The sequence below is a fragment of the Castor canadensis genome, chromosome 5, assembly GCF_047511655.1.
Source record: "Castor canadensis chromosome 5, mCasCan1.hap1v2, whole genome shotgun sequence".
Taxonomy (NCBI): domain Eukaryota; kingdom Metazoa; phylum Chordata; class Mammalia; order Rodentia; family Castoridae; genus Castor; species Castor canadensis.
The window spans coordinates 77,014,532-77,032,061 of record NC_133390.1 but is presented as its reverse complement, the minus strand read 5'-3'; the positions used below and the strand labels follow the sequence as shown (position 1 = coordinate 77,032,061).

Below are 17,530 nucleotides of genomic sequence, written 5' to 3'. Positions count from 1 at the left end.
AGTACAAATTTAATATGGTAAAAAGGAGTAACTCAAATACATTTGAAGGACAGAGTTTAATCTAAGGTCATTTTGTAAACATAAGCAAACTCCCTGGAGTATTCCTCAGTGGTTATCTTTCCTGTAAAACTAACCCTGTTATGCACAATTTAATTTAGGTAACGATGCTATTAAGACCTAATGTGTGTTGAGTATCTACTGTGTACCTGGCACTGTATGATCTTAGTATTTCTAAATTTATCAATTAATATTAAAGATAGGCATTATCATTTTATAGATAAAAAAACTGAAGTTCAACAGTTAAGAAATTTTTCTAAGGTTACACTGTTAAAAGGATAAAGTGAGATTTGAACTGAGTTCTGTTTGACTCCAAACTGACTTTATAATATTCTACACTATAACCAAGGGTTAAGGGTTGGCATAGTGGCCAGCTTAACTTTAACCTTGTATCTGAGGAGTGAAAAGATTAAATTTCTGTAGCATCGGCAGTTGCCTTAAATGTACTTACCTTTAGTTCTGGCTTTCTGATGGCTCTATTTATGATATACTCCTCATCTGTAATGAGAGGGTGGTCAGGAGTGAGACCAAATGTGCTGCTTAATGCTGACAGGTAGATCCACATTACCTTTTTCCTAGAATAAGTTTGGAATTCATCCTGGAAACAGACACCAAAACCCCCATGAAGTTAAGAGAAATCAACAGGCTAAAATTCAACCTGAAAACCATATTTGGTATAATTTCATAAGTTTGTGAAGTTAGTGAGCATTCTAGACAGAATTACATGTCTTTGAAAGATGATGGATATAGATTCCTTGGGGAATGGGGGCCTGTCTACTTATTCAGAAATCTGGAAGTAGATATGAGACATTGACACATATAACAAAGCTCAAGAATACGAGGCACATTCTCAGATAAGAACTAGGTTCCTTCATTACCTTCCAGACCATAGGGCTACAGCCCTATTTTGCATCTGGCCAGATACAAAATCTTATAGGAAGAAAAGCAAAAACAGTCATTCTAAAGTTTTCTGTGGATCTCTGAAAGTGAGGAAACCAAGTCAATTGAGCCATCCCCATCTTTCAAGGCTTAACTCAAATTCCACCTCTCCAGAGCAACCCCTTCAACACACTCCCACCAAGAAGCAGAGTAGAAACTGTCACTATGCTAATTCCCAAAGGGTTTAACTCTCCCTCTCTTGTGCTGTCGTCATTTCCTGTATGTATTCTCATAGTTCTTCTAGACCACGCTGAAAGTAAGGATTTCATTTTACTATTCCTTATCTCACCCTTAGTGTGATTGAGACCTGATTGATGAGAGTGCAATGAATGGCTAAAAAAGACTGACTGCATGGACTGAACATTACCAAAACAAACTGTCAAAACGTTAGCACAGGAAGGATTGAAGAAGGTTCCTTACTGCATGACCCTACTTGAAATTATTTCCCTTTGCAATTCACTGATAACTTCATCACAGAATAAAGCTAAGAGCAACACAGGCTTGATGAACAGATACAATGTTCCAGATTGATGTGATAATAACAGTATTCAGTATCTCACTGAGTACAGGCTAAACATAAAGCACACCTGGATGTGTGATAAACCTCAGGAGATAAGAAGGATGACAAGGAAAGTCAAGCCCAGGAAGTCAATGCCTGGGGAATCATCTCCACCACCATGCCCACATTTGCCTTAAAGATATTTGAGCTGACTCTGCAAAAGGCAGAGAAGAGAAAATGCTGCAGTTGTATCTTCTATTGATCCTCCCCCACCTCTGAGCCTTTGCTGCTGCTTCCTTATCCTGGAATACATTCCCTCTCTCCTCTTCACACGGTGAGGTCCATGTGAAGATCCAAACCATCCTTCAGGGGCCAGCTCAAAGACCACATCCTGGGAACCACCTTAACATCTCTGGGGTAACCTTTCCTCTCAACCATCAGGATACTCAAAATTCTTACTACAGTCTTCCCTTTGCCTGTCTACCTTATCACTCCTCTTGGACTGCCTGACATGTGTCTGTGCTCCAGGCAGTCCTAACACAGAGTCAGAGAGGAAGAAAGAGATAAGGGAGGGAAGGAGAAAGAGAAAAAACATGAGTTAAAGGGCAACACAGCAAAGAAAAAGAATAGGAGAGAAGAGAGAAGGGAGAAAGGAAATAGCCTTTCTAGAAATTTGAAAGTTAATGAATTAATTATTCAAAACTAGTGAAATTAGCCAAGCATGGTGGTACACATCTACAATCCCAGCACTTGGGAGGTTAAGGAAGAAGGATCTCAACTTGGAAGCCAGCCTAGGACACATAGCAAAACCTATCTAAAAACAAAAACAAAACCCTAATGAAATTGATTATTATCCTATGCAGGGAGAAAGATAAATAAACCAAACCAAGCCAAATTTGTATGGAATTATTTTCAAAGCCTGAAGGAGTGACTGAAGATGACTAAATTTCCAATAACTGAGCTACTGAACTAGTGGGCATGTTCTAGATCTGCTAGAACCAGCAGCCAACTCTCTAGAACACATCTTGACCCAGTTCAGTATTACATAGCTTGCCTCATAAAAGGGAGCTTTGTTATGAGAAGAACTCTGAGTTTCTAGTAATAATAGTGATAATAATATTTAGTGCTTACTATGGTCAAGATACACAGTGCTATATTTATATTATTTCATTTAATGCTCAAACATCCTGAGAGGTAGTTACATTGATTATCCTTCCACTTGATAGGTCAGCAAATGGAGACTCAGTAAGTATTGGATCAGAGATTTAATAGTTCTTCCCCACCACTGCTGGCCCCTCTAGAGTCCCCTCTTACCCTTGGCTCTATTCCATACTCTGCTAAAAAAATAATACAACTTGATGGGAATCACATTTTTATACCCAGCCTGAACTGGGACTGAACACAGTTTCAATTAAGAAACACTTTGTTAAAAAGCACATAATTTGTTGATAAATAAGAACACAAATTGTGAGTCATCAAGTCTCACCAAGTGAAGACAATTAGGAAGACAGTAACTTTTGATCCTCTTAAGTAATTAAAATACTATCAATTACTAATTTTCTTGTGGCTTGTGCAAAGCACTTTGAATTCTGCACTATGTAACAAGTAACATCCAGTTTCTTACAATCTTTTCCTACTTGGAAGCACAGAATCTGATTCCCAAAATCAAATTGCCACCCTCTGGCCCCAAATGACAGCTAATAGCCCTTTGGATTATAAGGTCTAAAATGGACCATTGGAACCCCCAAATTCTCAAAGTCCAGTGTTAATTCAATGCACCATTGCATGCCTTAGTCCAGGTGGGTATTAAAAACTGAAGTTTATCTGTACCCACTTTACACCCTACCAATAACTTACAGATCTGCATAAAAAAAGTAGAATTCTATTGCAAATTAAAAAGATAAGCCAGTTAGGTGATCATTTTTCTTAGAGTAAGGTAGTGACACTAACTTTTCTCCTATTCCTTACTCTGTTGAGAAATCTGTCAAATTATTCAATTATTAAGGGAAAAAAGCAAAGGAATGGAAGGAAAGTATGTCAATGTGAAGTGGTCGCTTCAGGTAATATCAACTTTTCTGGGTTTACATCAAACTTGATGTTGTCAAATGTGGAAAGAGTACCTCAAACTACTTTGCAACTATCTGTGCCTAATTTTCTTTACCCAATAAAGTAGAGATAATAATATCACATGTCATGAATGTTGAATGGATTAAATGAAATAATACATAATGCCACTGGTCCCAGGTCTGGTGCAGAGAGGAGGGATGCAACAAATGCTAGTTGACATTCATAGTATGTTGTTCTTGAGATCTTTCAGAAAGAGGAATTCATTTTCCTTTCTAGGAAACTTTAGAATCGCTGACGGTGTCTCTATTTTCTGGAAATGGTTTCTTCCACTTCAGTCTGTTTCCCAGGTCTCCTCCAAGAAGTTAATCTATAAAATACTTAAATGCATCAAAGGAGCTACCATTTTAATTGAATAATTGGCTTGTAATGTGAACAATTTAAATGATTTGTCTAGAAGATCTGGACTTTTTATACCTCAAGTCTCACTGAACTGGCTAATCAAAAGAATTAACTAGATTAGGCCTAGAACTCTAAAACAGTAGGCTTCAGAATAATTAAAGATTGCATTTCAAAAGTTGAGTGAAGATGTAAGACCTATGTTTGACTTAGACAAACAGCAAGAAACTGGGCATTTTTTAAATTCCTTGTGGCCTTTCTTTCTGAACCTGAAAATGCCAGATAAACTTTCATATTTGAATAAAGTATATTTAACAATCTATGTTATCTTGCTGTTCTCATTCCACACTTTTTCTATGAACACTTCAACCCTTGGAATTTAAAAGCAGTATAATACTCACTTCAAGTTCAGGCCAAGCCCATGGCTTTTGTGTAGTAGTTCAGTATCCAAAAAAAAAAAGAACTTCTCCTTAAAAAGAAAGGGTAACCCATTGCAAAGTTCCAAAGAGACACTAGAAAATTAATACTTGTCTCTTAGAGATGGGTACACTGCAATGACGTACTCTAGTTAAGGTGAATTATTTAGAGGATTATGGATAAAGTGATAAAAACTTTCATTTTTCTAGCTCCTCTAAAAGTCTGCATTGCCTCTATACATCCATAATATTGGTAAATACTGTTCTTTTTTATTTGTAAGTATTATTTATTTTCTTTCTCTTTTTCCCCTCTTGACCAAGCTCATTGATGTTATTCAGACCCTGACCTCATATTACCAATGTTGCTGAGCTGAAAGAAGTTTGACTATGGCTAAAATGTTGGATTTAGTTTTATGATATATAGAGAAAGTTCTATGCATTGGTTAAATTCCACAGTAATTATCATCTCAGTACTGCTGGGACATTTACTGACCAAAAAGTGAAGGAAGGCAAGAAGCAGTGAATGTATATGACAAAGCAATGGCTGTGTCTCTGTTTGTATGAGAAGGAAAGAAGGAGGAAAGGATGGGGGCAGGGATTGAAGGAGGGAGGCAGGGAAAGAACAACAACTGAGAGATTGTTATTGGAAGAGATTGTTTTTTTGGTTTGTTTGTTGTTGTAGTTGTTTTCTGAGTGGAGAGAGGGTAGAGCATTAAATGGCTCATTGTCTGAAACGTGGAGATGCAGGGTGTAGTAAAACAGCTAACCAATGACCATGGAATGTTTGCATACCAGGTACAGTTTCACCCCAGCACTTTACACATACCACCTTATTTAGTCCTCACAAGAAGGGAGGAACTGGTATTTGTGTCACTTAACTAAAGAGGAAATGGAGACAAAGAGGAGTTAAGTAACTTGCCTCTAATGGAATGAATAGTCCTTGCCCCTCCCCTCCCAATTCATGTGTTGACATCTTTACCTCCAATGTATTTGGAGATAGGGCCTTTGAGGCAGTAATTAAGGTTAAATGAGGTCATAGGGTGATGCACTAATCTAAGAGGACTGACATTCAACAACAAAGAGACACCAGGAATGAGAGAGCATAGAGGAGAGGCCATGAGAGGACATTGTGAGAAGATGGTCATTTACAAGCCAGGAAGACAGGCCTCACCAGAAATTGATGCTACCAAGTCTGTGGTATTCTAGTGTGCCAGCCCTAGCAGACAAATATATCACCAAGGTAGGGCAGGAACAGCACTAGGAGTCATATCCAGGCACCCAGGCTTCTTAAAGTACTTCACAGTACTACCTCCATTGAGGGTGGTCACTATGCAGGGAGTAACAGACTCTCTCTCAACTATCAGTCCTTTTGTTTCTGTTGCTTACAGCTATGGTACCTGAGAAGTTTGTTTACCACCTCTATGGTTCCATCTGTAAAATGGAGGGAAAGTAGTCTCTACAGGGAAGGACCAGATGAGACAACATGTATGTACATACTTTCTAAACTAAATCACAATGTAATTGGCCCCAGGTTATAAAAAAGTAATAGCCTCAAAACTATTTGTCTTAACATAGAGTCATTTCTCAGAGGCAGCTTGATTTCTGACTGGATGGCTAATGAGAAAACAGGTTGAAATGGAAGACAGGGAATGGGCTTCAGAAGAGGGAACACGCAGCAAAAAGAAACATAACACTGTATTCTCTTACTTTTACAACACTGGCATTTCACATTAGTATCTTTGAAATAAAGTACTAATAGAAACCATAAGACTATTTGTTAAAGATTGGATTCAATTTATATAATTGAATGAAGTAAATATTGAGCACCTGCTGTGGCTATGTGCAAGGTGTTGTAGGGGATGAAACATAAGCCACCAACCACGGTCTTCAAAAAGTTTATAAATGAACAGGAAAACTTAAAAAGGAATGGAGCATAGCATACTTTGTGTGGGAAGGAGAGGGAATTAGGACTCAGATAGTCAGAAGACTATCTGACAAGTTATTTGCCCACAGTATTTACTTCTTGGACAGCTCCGCATGTGCCTGTCCCCTCCATCACCTTTGAACTCTTATCCTTTTGGATTAAGAATTTAAATTAGGAAAGTCTCCCCTGATTTTATTGGTTTGGTTCAATAGTACATAATTCTACCATAACCATGAACCTTTTTTAAGTAACACTTTTAATAGTTGGATTTTTACATTTATTTGTGTAGTGATCTCATGAACTCTATGAATATTGTCTTTGTCATTTTAGTCCCCTGACACACATCTGCCCATGAGTTAGCACTGTAGATGGCACCAGTATGTGTTCGCTGAGTTTGTGAAGAAAAGAGAAAAGGAAGGAGCCAACTCCTGGCTCCAACATTTTCCAGGTTGTAAAATTGTTTGTTCTGTCTGTATACTCATCTGTAAAATGGAATGATAACACCCATTTCCCAGGGTTGTTATGAGAATTAAATGAAATAATCAATGATATGTTATATTATAAACTGCAAAATGAATAGGATTTTAATGCAAGGCAGTACAAATCACAACAGTTAGAAAAGAAGACAGAGAGCTTCTGGTGATTAATTTCCTCCAGAACTGGAATAGGGAATGAATCAACAAAAACATAATAGAGAAGATGACATACAGCTGAGGAATGAGGAGGATTTAATAAGTAGAGATACAACACCTACTTTTTATATCCTATAGAGAGTGTTAGAGTGTAGAGAAGAGAGTTGACTCCTCAGTAGAATGTCACTCTGTAAGGACAGGTGTTTTCATATGTTTTGTTCATACCTTATAACATCTGATATCCATTAGTGCTTGGTAATTACTTGTTGCATGAATAAATAAGTAGATGAATGGATGAATGAATGGATGAAGAATGAATGAATGAATGAAAAAGGGAGTCTCAGAAGCAACTTTATGAGAAAAAGCATGACAAAACAAAGTATCATGCTTATGTGAGAAGCGTGGACTGTGAGACATCAAGCTGCAGAGAAGGAGATAAAGGATCAGTAAATACAAATGCTGCTGACTGAAGAGTCACCTGGTGACTGGCAGACTTCAGGATGACATTTGATGTCTAATTTTCAGAGTCTCTAAGTCTTGAACTAAAGCCCCTGCCCTGATATCTTCAATTGAAACTGAAGGGAAAATACTGCCTGTTAAAACATCGAAATGACGAGCCTTGAGTCAGGCCTCATTCTAATCATCACGAAGCTCTTCTCAGCGCATCACGTGACACACAATGACATGAAGGGGAAAAATGCATTTGTAATTGAAACAAAGATGGAAGCTATGGAAATCACCAGGAGCATTTAGCTCAAACTGCCAATGCATAAAAATCATGCGATTTGCATAGAAATGTACATCACTACAGATATTGGTTAAAATTCAGAACTAGATGAACCATGAATAAAATGCTACTTTAAAATTTATAAAATAAAAATGTAATTACTCTTACCTTTTGGAAAAAGATAAAAATCTTAAGTTTAGTGCTGCTTAATAAGAAAAGGGGAACTGAAAATAAACTAAATATTGAAGATTTTCATTAAGTACATTATGGGTTTTTCCATGTTAAAAAAAAGACTGCCTTATCAGTATCTAACATAATGATCTGTAATCTTTCCAGTGTGAGATTGGTGATAAATACCAAGCACTGATTTTTTAATAACTTGAAGAACAGATACACAACATATTTTCAGGTAGGAGTTACCAGTCCTTCTTAATGGGAAGCTGTTACAGTCCAGCTATTATAATGTAATTCAAGTAAAATCTTTTCTAAGTTGTCATTTTAATGCAAATAACCTAGAAACAGACTTTAGAACTATTTATGCCCAAAGCATATTTTTATCTAAGCCTCAGATAGTAAGAATGTTTGAAATAATTGAGTTCTTGTCTAATTACATAAAGACTAATTTAGAAGCTCATTTATTTGGAGAGTCTCTGGCAGAGAAAATCCATTTAAAATGACATGCAAGAGCAGGTAATTAAAAATTAAAGTTGAAATCAAGATGGAAAAGGCAAGATGGAAGTGCGTTGAGACTGCTCTGGTTAGTTGGAGGGTCAGTAAAAGGTGAGAGGGGCTCAATAGACTTTTATAGATACAAAGAAAAGGGTAGGATGGTGGTACCCAGCTTCTGGAGGCTCCAGTGCTTTTCAGAATCTTTCTAAGGTATGTCCAATTACAAACTGGACAATAAGGAGAGGTCACGTGGATGTGGAGAGATGAAGGCTGAAGATTCCCAGTCACAGGACACCTTCCCCATGTCCTAGAAGGGCATGTTGGGCCTGCTTTGTGACATATGAAGGGCACATCATCTAGGACCATTAGACACAGATGTGCCTTGAGTATAGGAAGTTCTTTTGCATAGAAATCATTTGGAGCTATTTGAGCAATACACAAACACACACATACACACACTTGAAGTGATCACTGATAGTGCATTTCACAGTTTGAAAATGGCTTTTATATACATAATTTCACTTCATCCTCACATCAAACCAGGAAAGAACAAGTACTTTACTAGTTCCACTTTACAAGTGTAGTAATTGAGGTCCTGAAAAGTTAAAGTGCTAGGATTAGAAGTTGAAACTTTTAATTCCAAATCCCACAAGGCACCATCTTTCTGCATGTTGACACTTTTTTTTTTCACTTTTCACTAAGTAGATTTTTAGTTTTGTTCCTCTTCATTTTCCTTTTACTTGTTTCTCTTCCCCAAGTCTTTCATTTTCCTCTCATCCCTTTCCATCTCCTTGTCCCCTTCCTGTTATTCCTGTCCAGGCCCTGACTGCCACAGCCTCACAGAGTACCACTTGGCCAGCCATACATCCTCAGAGCTGCAGAACTGATGCTGTTCTGAAAGACAGGAGGTGTCTCTGCTTCTACCGCACCAGAAGCATTGCCCTCTGGAAACTAGTTGGAGCAGATGTAAGTTTCGGCAGAGGGAGTTAAATTCTTCTCATACTAGAAAATAAAAACCTCATAGGAGCTTAGATTGACATGGAAAGGTGACAAAACTGTGGTCTTTTCATAAATACTTATTTCCTCATCCTGAGCCCCAGAAAATAAAACTCTCTCTGCCCTTGCCCCAGCAAGATACTCAGGCTGTGTATGGGAGGGCCACTTATCACTTATAACACTTTGCTAAGTCTAGATTATTCTTCTTGAGATAATATACACAGCAACTGAGCCATAAATCTCTTTCTTTCTCAAGGGCCATGTAAGCTAATTAATGTGAACTATGACTATTTATGGCATTTTTGTTCTCAATGTGTGGTCTCTAACCAGAAGCATAAGAATCACTGTTCTCAGGTGCTTCTGAAATTCTTAGGCCCCAATCCCAACCTAATAGCTTGTTTTTTCATAGTTTTTTAATTGTTTTTATTAGTTTATAATAGTTGTACAGGGAGTTTCATTGTGATATTTCCATATAATATACTCCGGTTTGCAAACCTAATAGATTTGAAACTTTGAGGAGCGGGGCCCAGCAGTCCGTGTTGACAGGCCTTCTAAATCATTCTGATAGTAGCTGAAATTTGAGAACCCCTGGCCTCAGTACAAGTCAGTGAAAATGGCCTTGGAATAGGAGCTAGGATACATGGCACTCAGTCCTGGTTCAGCCTCTCACTGACATATGAGTTCAAGTAAATTGTGTCACCTCCCCAGGCCACATTTCCTACCCATCAAATGAAGAAGACTGCAAGGGTGAGTGCCAGGCACTTTTCTTTTGCGTACATTCTATGAGCCTTCATGAAGTATGCTTTGAGGTATTAGCAGAGCACTGCTCCAGCTCAGCATTCTCAGTGAGTTGTTCTTATTTCATGTAAACTTTAGCTTTCTTAAAGTCTCGAAGTTGATTCTCCAGGAATTTCTACTTACACTACAGTTGAACTTGTAAGGTGGTCCCTCTGCTATCACCTGTATCATGGTTCACATATCAGTTAATCTGAGTCAGAACAGGTAGTTCTTGAAGGAAACAAGATTCAGAATGAGGGGGTCAGACTGTCCTCAGTGGAGCAAGTTAACAAAGACAAACATTATCCAATTTCCAGTTTCACTGAAGGTTAGCCAAAGCTGTGTAGGTTTCAAATTGTGATGTAGATTTTTGTTGTTCATGTTATTGTTTGGAAGGATTGCCAGTTATAAGGCTCTTACTGCACAAATAAAATGTTTATCTGGAAAATTTCTACATAGAAAAAGAAATCAAACTCCAAACAAAGTTAATTTACCAAGTCATTGTCATTCTGGATCATTTAGATTGATACTTCATTAGAAACACTCAGAAGGAAGTCTATCCTCAGAAGGATGAGACTATCCTTTCATTCTCTTTAGTAGAAATAGCCACATCAACTTACTCACCTCATATTAACACCTCCCTACCACACGTACCAATAACCAAGTTAAAAAGCTCCTTTCCTTGTGGAGTTTACTGTCCTGCAGGAGTGGTACACATTGTCTAAGTGTTATGAGTGCCACAAGGAAGTACTATAAAAACAAATATAGAGAACCGCACCTAATGCTGGGACCTTGAATTAACAGATGGAGGCAATAACCTCAGACAAGACAGTGCATTTTTTTTAACCCTAATATATCTGCAGGATGTAACACACACCATCTACAACTATGGTTCCCTCCATTCAGCAGGGGAAGACAGCACCCGTCTCAGAGAAGTAGTCCCCTGCTTTTTCCCAGCTCCCCAAGCTCTTCCTCTAGAGTCACTATAGTAAAGGGAATAATTGTGAATACATCGGGTTTGGAAGTGAGGGTCAACTTTGTAACTTGCAGCATGATTTAACTGCTTCATTCTACCTATTATTTTTAACTATTAACAAGGTTGTTCTCTGCTCTAATACCCTGTGACATGGGTCTTCTTAATAGATCTCATCACACACAAATTACTAAATTCTTGATAGCTGCAAGACTACCATAGATTATAGGACCAGATTTCCTACCCATCACCTGTTCTGTGTGCATCTTCCCCACCATCCCCCAACACAACGTTCAGAAAAAAAAAAAAGCCACCAGCTGCAAAACTAGGTACACACTTACTGTTGTTTTCAGTAATACAACATCTGCTTCTTGCAAGGAACATGGGACACAGTTTGCCCATACGTGCCAAGCCGGTCTCCAGTAAAACACCAAGGAAAGGATTCCAAATGAGAAGATGGATCCAGCAAGGCAGAGGGCTTTCCGGCAGGCTTGACTCCGATAGCCAAATATTTCCTGAAACAGAATCAAAATGACTCCAAATATCAGTTAATAAACAATAAATGAACAAATACTAATTTTAGTGATGAAATGATAAGGGTGCAGAGAAGACAAGGTGGGAGGGATGAAAAGAATGGAGCAGGAGTCCTGGCAAAGAAATTTCAGACAAGATCTCTGACCTCTAATAAGTAGCAATCTAGCCGGGAAGATCGGTGTCTACAATTAGAGCACTCAGGTACGGGCCTGGTATTATGCCTGGTATTCAGATATGTAGTCTTGGTTAAGTCTCCTGATCATCCTATCCTTGTATTATTCCTGAAATAAAATATCCCCCTTACTTTATAATAGGACTGAGGCTATGACAGCTGATGGACTGACTTATCCAAGGTCACACTTAGAAGTTTTGCTCCTAAGATTCAAACCCAAGTCTTTCAGCTGCTCAGTCTTGACTTTGATTCACAACTATACATGACCACAAGTCATGTGTCAAGAAGACTAGCCAATACAGTGACCAAATTATTCCCATGGCTAGGAAGAGCAACCTTGTGGGCAGGAGGGACTAAAACCAGGTTTTGAGTTTGAAGTAAGATGTCATGAGAGAATTTGATCACAAGAGAATTAACAGTCAACTGCTTTTGGGAGTTTGGGGTAAAGCTATGTGTTCCTATGTTTCCCCATTTTTTGGTAACAGAATTTTACATCAAGAAGGAAAACCCAGAGAGACTATTTGATTTACTTTATCTTGTGCTATTGCATATAATTGCCATGATAGGATATTATTAGATTGTAGAAAATATACATTTGAACAAGATAAAGAGTCTCACCTCTAATCCATGTATAATGTATATAAATTTCTTCCTTCTAATAAAAGTCCAGGACAAAACAGAAAACCAGCCCTGAGTTCTATGGCCTCCGTCCTACAACTACATGCCACAAAGTCAAGGTGTACTTTATACCGGTTATAATGGCTATACTTAAAGGGAGTAGAATGTCCTAATTAAAAGTGTATTCTCTGGACCAGGATACGTTGGGTTTTGAGACTAAAGCTGCCATTTACTGGGTATGTTACCTTGCAGGGTAGCTATGAGGTTTAAATGACTGAATATGTGCAAGTGCTACACAAGCATTTATTCCTGCCACTGCTCTTGCTGTTGCTGTTACTATAACTTGATCCCATTTCCCTAATATAGACCTGAAGTTCTAGCCCCTAGTTTACTGACAGTTTAATCCAAGAATTCCTAGAGTCAACAGTTCTGCTCTTGCTAGGACTGCATAGTAGGATAGCAAGGGAGATGAACATCTGCTATTATACCCGATTAAGACTACATTATCAGAAAAGTTTCTATGATCCTTGGCTGAAAGCTGCTCTCGTATGTAATTATAAGATTCCTTCCTATTATTGACAACACATATAGGTGATGAATGGCATCCTTAGGTGTTGTCCACGCTTGGTATACTTTCATAAAATGCACATGTTAACTCAGAACTACAAGCTCTTGACTTATTCTGCAGTGTGTAGTGTCTGTCCTGACAAGAATAGTCTTCTGCCCCAAGCTCAAACTATTCCAGGTGCTGAGATTGCAATACAGCAGTGCTCTGTTAATCACACACTGAGCAGGTCTCAATCCTAATTTCCCTGCCATCCACCATTTTTTCCCATGTACTGTGCAATGTTTCTACACTTTGACATAGATCACCTATTCCCCAATCTCTTCATTTTATCACCTTTTACAAATATGTACTTAAAAGTTTTCTTATATTACCTGTCAGTTGAACCCCCATATAATCTGCCTGAGTTACTCTGCTCTATGGCACAAAACAGTTAGCATGCATTCTTTATTGGGTTGTGCAATGAGAGCTCTCTATAATCTCCAAACTATCTTCATGTTCTTTAACAAAATTAAGTAGGTTGGAATTATTATCTTCATTCTCCAGTTAAGAAAAGTTCAAAGTTATTATATATGATAACAGTTATTAGTAACTTATTTATAACAATGCTAACAGCTAACATTTATTGGACACTTAAAAGTTCATTTCTAAGCACTTTACTTGTATTTTCCCTTTTAGTTGAAAAAAATCAAGTTTCCCAAGGCAGAAAGCTCCAGTCAAGACTTTTGAGCACATGGAAGACAATGTGAGCTAGCAATCTCTGCTCTGAGGCTCTTCCTTATTCTGTATTTGATTTCATTTTAATTTAACAAATGCTTTTTACATGTTGGCCAAATAGAAGATAAATGAGACAGTGTCTTTAGTCTCAAGGGACTCATTAGTTTAGTTGGGAAGAGAGATACAAACAGATAAGATTAAACAAAAGAAGGAAAGGATTGTATGGAGAGGTAACTAGAAAAATTGTCATCAGAATGAGGTACTATTAATATTTATGGAATAACAGGAGTCAACTAGAGTGTCCCAGAGAAGCCAAGCAAAGTCCTCCCTGTAGACCACAGTATCACTCCAAAAGCTTCCCTGTTCAAAAGCTGGTGGACACTACAACTCCACGGAGTGGTTCATGACCCATGACATGTTGCTGAATTTTCTGTAGAAAGAATAAAAAATGTTCACAAGGAGGGTCCAATTATTGCTTATTGAACTGCATTAAACTGTTCTGAGTTGAAGGGAATTGCATCGCAGGTACTATTAATAGATATTGGGTTTAAAATTGCAAAAATTAGCATTATTGCTGCATGATTATCATCATGCAGCAATTTACTTTCTATTGATGGAGTGCCTTCCGTATCTCTGAATAGGCTTGAGGGATCTATCCCTGCTGACCTGCCCTTTACCCACTCTCACCTCCTACAAGAAAGGGTCGATGGACCCAAAAACATCATTAAGAAAATGTCAAAAGAATATTACATAAATAATAACACTCACGGTGGACTATGTGCATCGTGTCCCTTTATCCTTCTACCCACACATTTTTCTCCTTCCTCTGTCTCTATGCATCCAGATCCTGTGAATATCTAAAGGCTGAAGTTTTGGCTCCCAGACATTCCAGTCTTCCCCTCTGTAATGTCCCTGTGCTTAAGAATCCATACACTCCAAGATGCCCCACCACTGACGATGGATCAAGAAAATGTGGTATCTACACACAATGGAATTCTATGCAGCCATGAAGAAGAACAAAATGTTATCATTCGCTGGTAAATGGATGGAATTGGAGAACATCATTCTGAGTGAGGTTAGCCTGGCCCAAAAGACCAAAAATCGTATGTTCTCCCTCATATGTGGACATTAGATCAAGGGCAAACACAACAATGGGATTGGACTTTGAGCACATGATAAAAGCGAGAGCACACAAGGGAGGTGTGAGGATAGGTAAGACACCTAAAAAATTAGCTAGCATTTGTTGCCCTTAACGCAGAGAAACTAAAGCAGATACCTTAAAAGCAACTGAGGCCAATAGGAAAAGGGGACCAGGAACTAGAGAAAAGTTTAGATCAAAAAGAATTAACCTAGAAGGTAACACACACGCACAGGAAATCAATGTGAGTCAATGCCCTGTATAGCTATCCTTATCTCAACCAGCAAAAACACTGTTCCTTCCTATCATTGCTTATACTCTCTCTACAACAAAATTAGAGATAAGGGCAAATAGTTTCTGCTGGGTATCGAGGGGGTGGGGGGGAGAGAAAGGGGGCGGAGTGGGTGGTAAGGGAGGGGGTGGGGGCAGGGGGAAGAAATGACCCAAGCCTTGTATGCACATATAAATAATAAAAGAAAATAAATAAATAAATAAATATTTCACTCCACATACACACAAAAAAAAAGAATCCATGCACTTTCTCGGCCAATAGAAGTCAATGGAGGGTGGGAATCTACATACCCTCTGCTCAGAATACATAGAGGCACATACTCATAATCTGCTCCATAGATATTCAGAAGAGCTCCTGGGCCCCTGCTCTAGAGGGTTCATGGGTTCTAATCCAGGATTATCATTCAGAGTTTTCCCTCAGTGCCCAACACAAGTAAGCACTCAGTGAATGCAGAAATGTGAAGACAGAGAAGCATAGAAATGCAGATATGGGTGATGACTGGAGCAAGACAGTGGCTGTCTCCAAAGAAGCTTCCTATGGTGTCATCATGTGGGAGCCCACAATATTCTAAGAGGGGCTGTCAATCTTCTAGACCCAGAACCTGCCTACAGAACCATCTCTCAGAGGGAAGACACAAGATCAGCAGATCTCAGTAACTGGGGTGCACTGAAAAAGGGAAATGAACCCAATTGTCACACCAACCAAATAAATAATGTAGTTTGGCCTTATGGGCACATTCTCTGGTATTGTCTCTACCAGAGTCATTATTGTCCTGCTAATGGAGTCATAAGCAAACAGAGTGCTCAAATGGGCTCTGGAATTTTCTTTGACCATCTCTCACTCTGACTGATAGGTGCCTTCTTTAAACACATTAAATCGTTCAATCTGGCATGGGAGCTATTTAGTCTCCTTAAGGCAATTTTGCATTTCTCTACAGGATTCATTAAACATTTGAAAGTTTCTATAAAAATTCATTTTTTACCTCCCTGAAGATAATCTCTTTACCCTTAGTTCAAATGTTGGATATGAAAAGAATGCTTCATTGTAATTTCCAAGCATTATAGCAAAGTGTGTTAAATTAATGCAATTTACCTTACTGCTTACCTCCACTCCAACACTTATTAAAATTTCTACTTTAGTAGTTTCTTATTTGTCACTATTTAGTAAAAAGAGAATTTCCTGGGTTCTAAGTTAATTCAATGTTGAGATTCAGGAGAGAAATTCTCAGCCTGGATGGCCTAATCCAGGCATCTGGAGACTCGAAAAGAATGGCCTGGTAAGTAGCTTTTCATGCTTTAAATTGGTCCTCCAGTTATTTTCACATAAGAATGACGATTTCTGCTTTTCTTTCAAATTAATCAGAAATTGTGAAAGTACTGTCCCCACCTTCTTATAGTGTAAGAATCTGCTGGAGAGCACCAAAAACATCTACAAAAAAAAAAAAAACCAGGAAAAACCCCAAACTCTATCCAGTGAGAGAGGATGCTGTGCTCTGGTATGTCTGCACAATGGGATCTCATACCACATTTCAAACACGTGAATCCCAGCAACACCACAGTGTGAATGACTCTTGGTAAGAGAACAGTATATGAAAACAATCTGCACAAACAACAGAATGCTAAGCTCTTTATTAAGATTAAAGACAAGTTAAATTTAAAACAATTTAGGATACACCCAGGTAAAAGAAAGGGAAGCAGGACAATGATGAATATGTGGTACAGGACGATGACTACCTCCATAAGCCCAAAGGAGGGTCATAAAGTCAGTTGGAGCTGAGCACGCTGGTGCACACCTGCAATCCCAACACTCATCAGGATGAGGCAGTTGGATGGTGCATTTGAGGCCAGCCTTGGTTACATAACAAGATACTTTCTTAAAAAAAAAATTAAATGTGGGTTATTGTCAAGGCCCTCACTTTTGTTTGTGGTGGGAGGCTCATCAGATTATTATAAAGAACGAATTAAAGTAGCACAACATGGACAAATAATGTGAACGTGTGATGAACCAAAGATTATGGACAATCTATCGTGAGTCCCTGAAGTCTCAGAAAGAAGGAAAAAACAGCTACAGAAAGTAAAAGATGGCCTTTATAAAGGAGCATGTGCTCTTCTGCTTCCCAGGGTCCTTGCTGTGCTTTTCTCCCTAACTCTAAGGCCACATATCAGGTCCCCTCTCTCCTGTTGATTGGGCCTGCTCATCAGAGTTACAGTCTCACCCTGCAAGGCGATGGTGATTTTTGTCTCCCAGGGGCATTTTACAATGCCTGGAGATATTTTTTCATACTCAATTGAGGGAAAGTCGTTTCTGGCATCTACTTGGTAGAAGAAAGAATGCAGGTAAACATGTTGAATGCAGAGGACAGCCCCCTCCCAACCCTAATACCAAAAAACTATCTGGCCCCAAATAGTGCCAGAGAACTAGA

At 38.6% G+C, this 17,530-nt stretch overlaps 1 protein-coding gene across 10 annotated transcripts in view; it reads right to left on the bottom strand.

Moving 5' to 3' along the window:
• The window catches only part of Atp13a4 (ATPase 13A4), a 118,553-nt gene that overhangs the window by 66,764 nt on the left and 34,259 nt on the right, over window positions 1-17,530 (bottom strand). For 9 of the 10 annotated variants that reach the window (XM_074073500.1, XM_074073501.1, XM_074073502.1 and 6 more), the window contains exons 2-3: window positions 11,414-11,587; window positions 509-655 (exon numbers count right to left, since the gene is read on the bottom strand). In XM_074073500.1, coding sequence (XP_073929601.1) covers window positions 509-655; window positions 11,414-11,587 — 321 coding nt within the window. The remainder of the gene's footprint in view (window positions 1-508; window positions 656-11,413; window positions 11,588-17,530) is intronic. The other variant, XM_074073503.1, reaches the window with a different exon arrangement.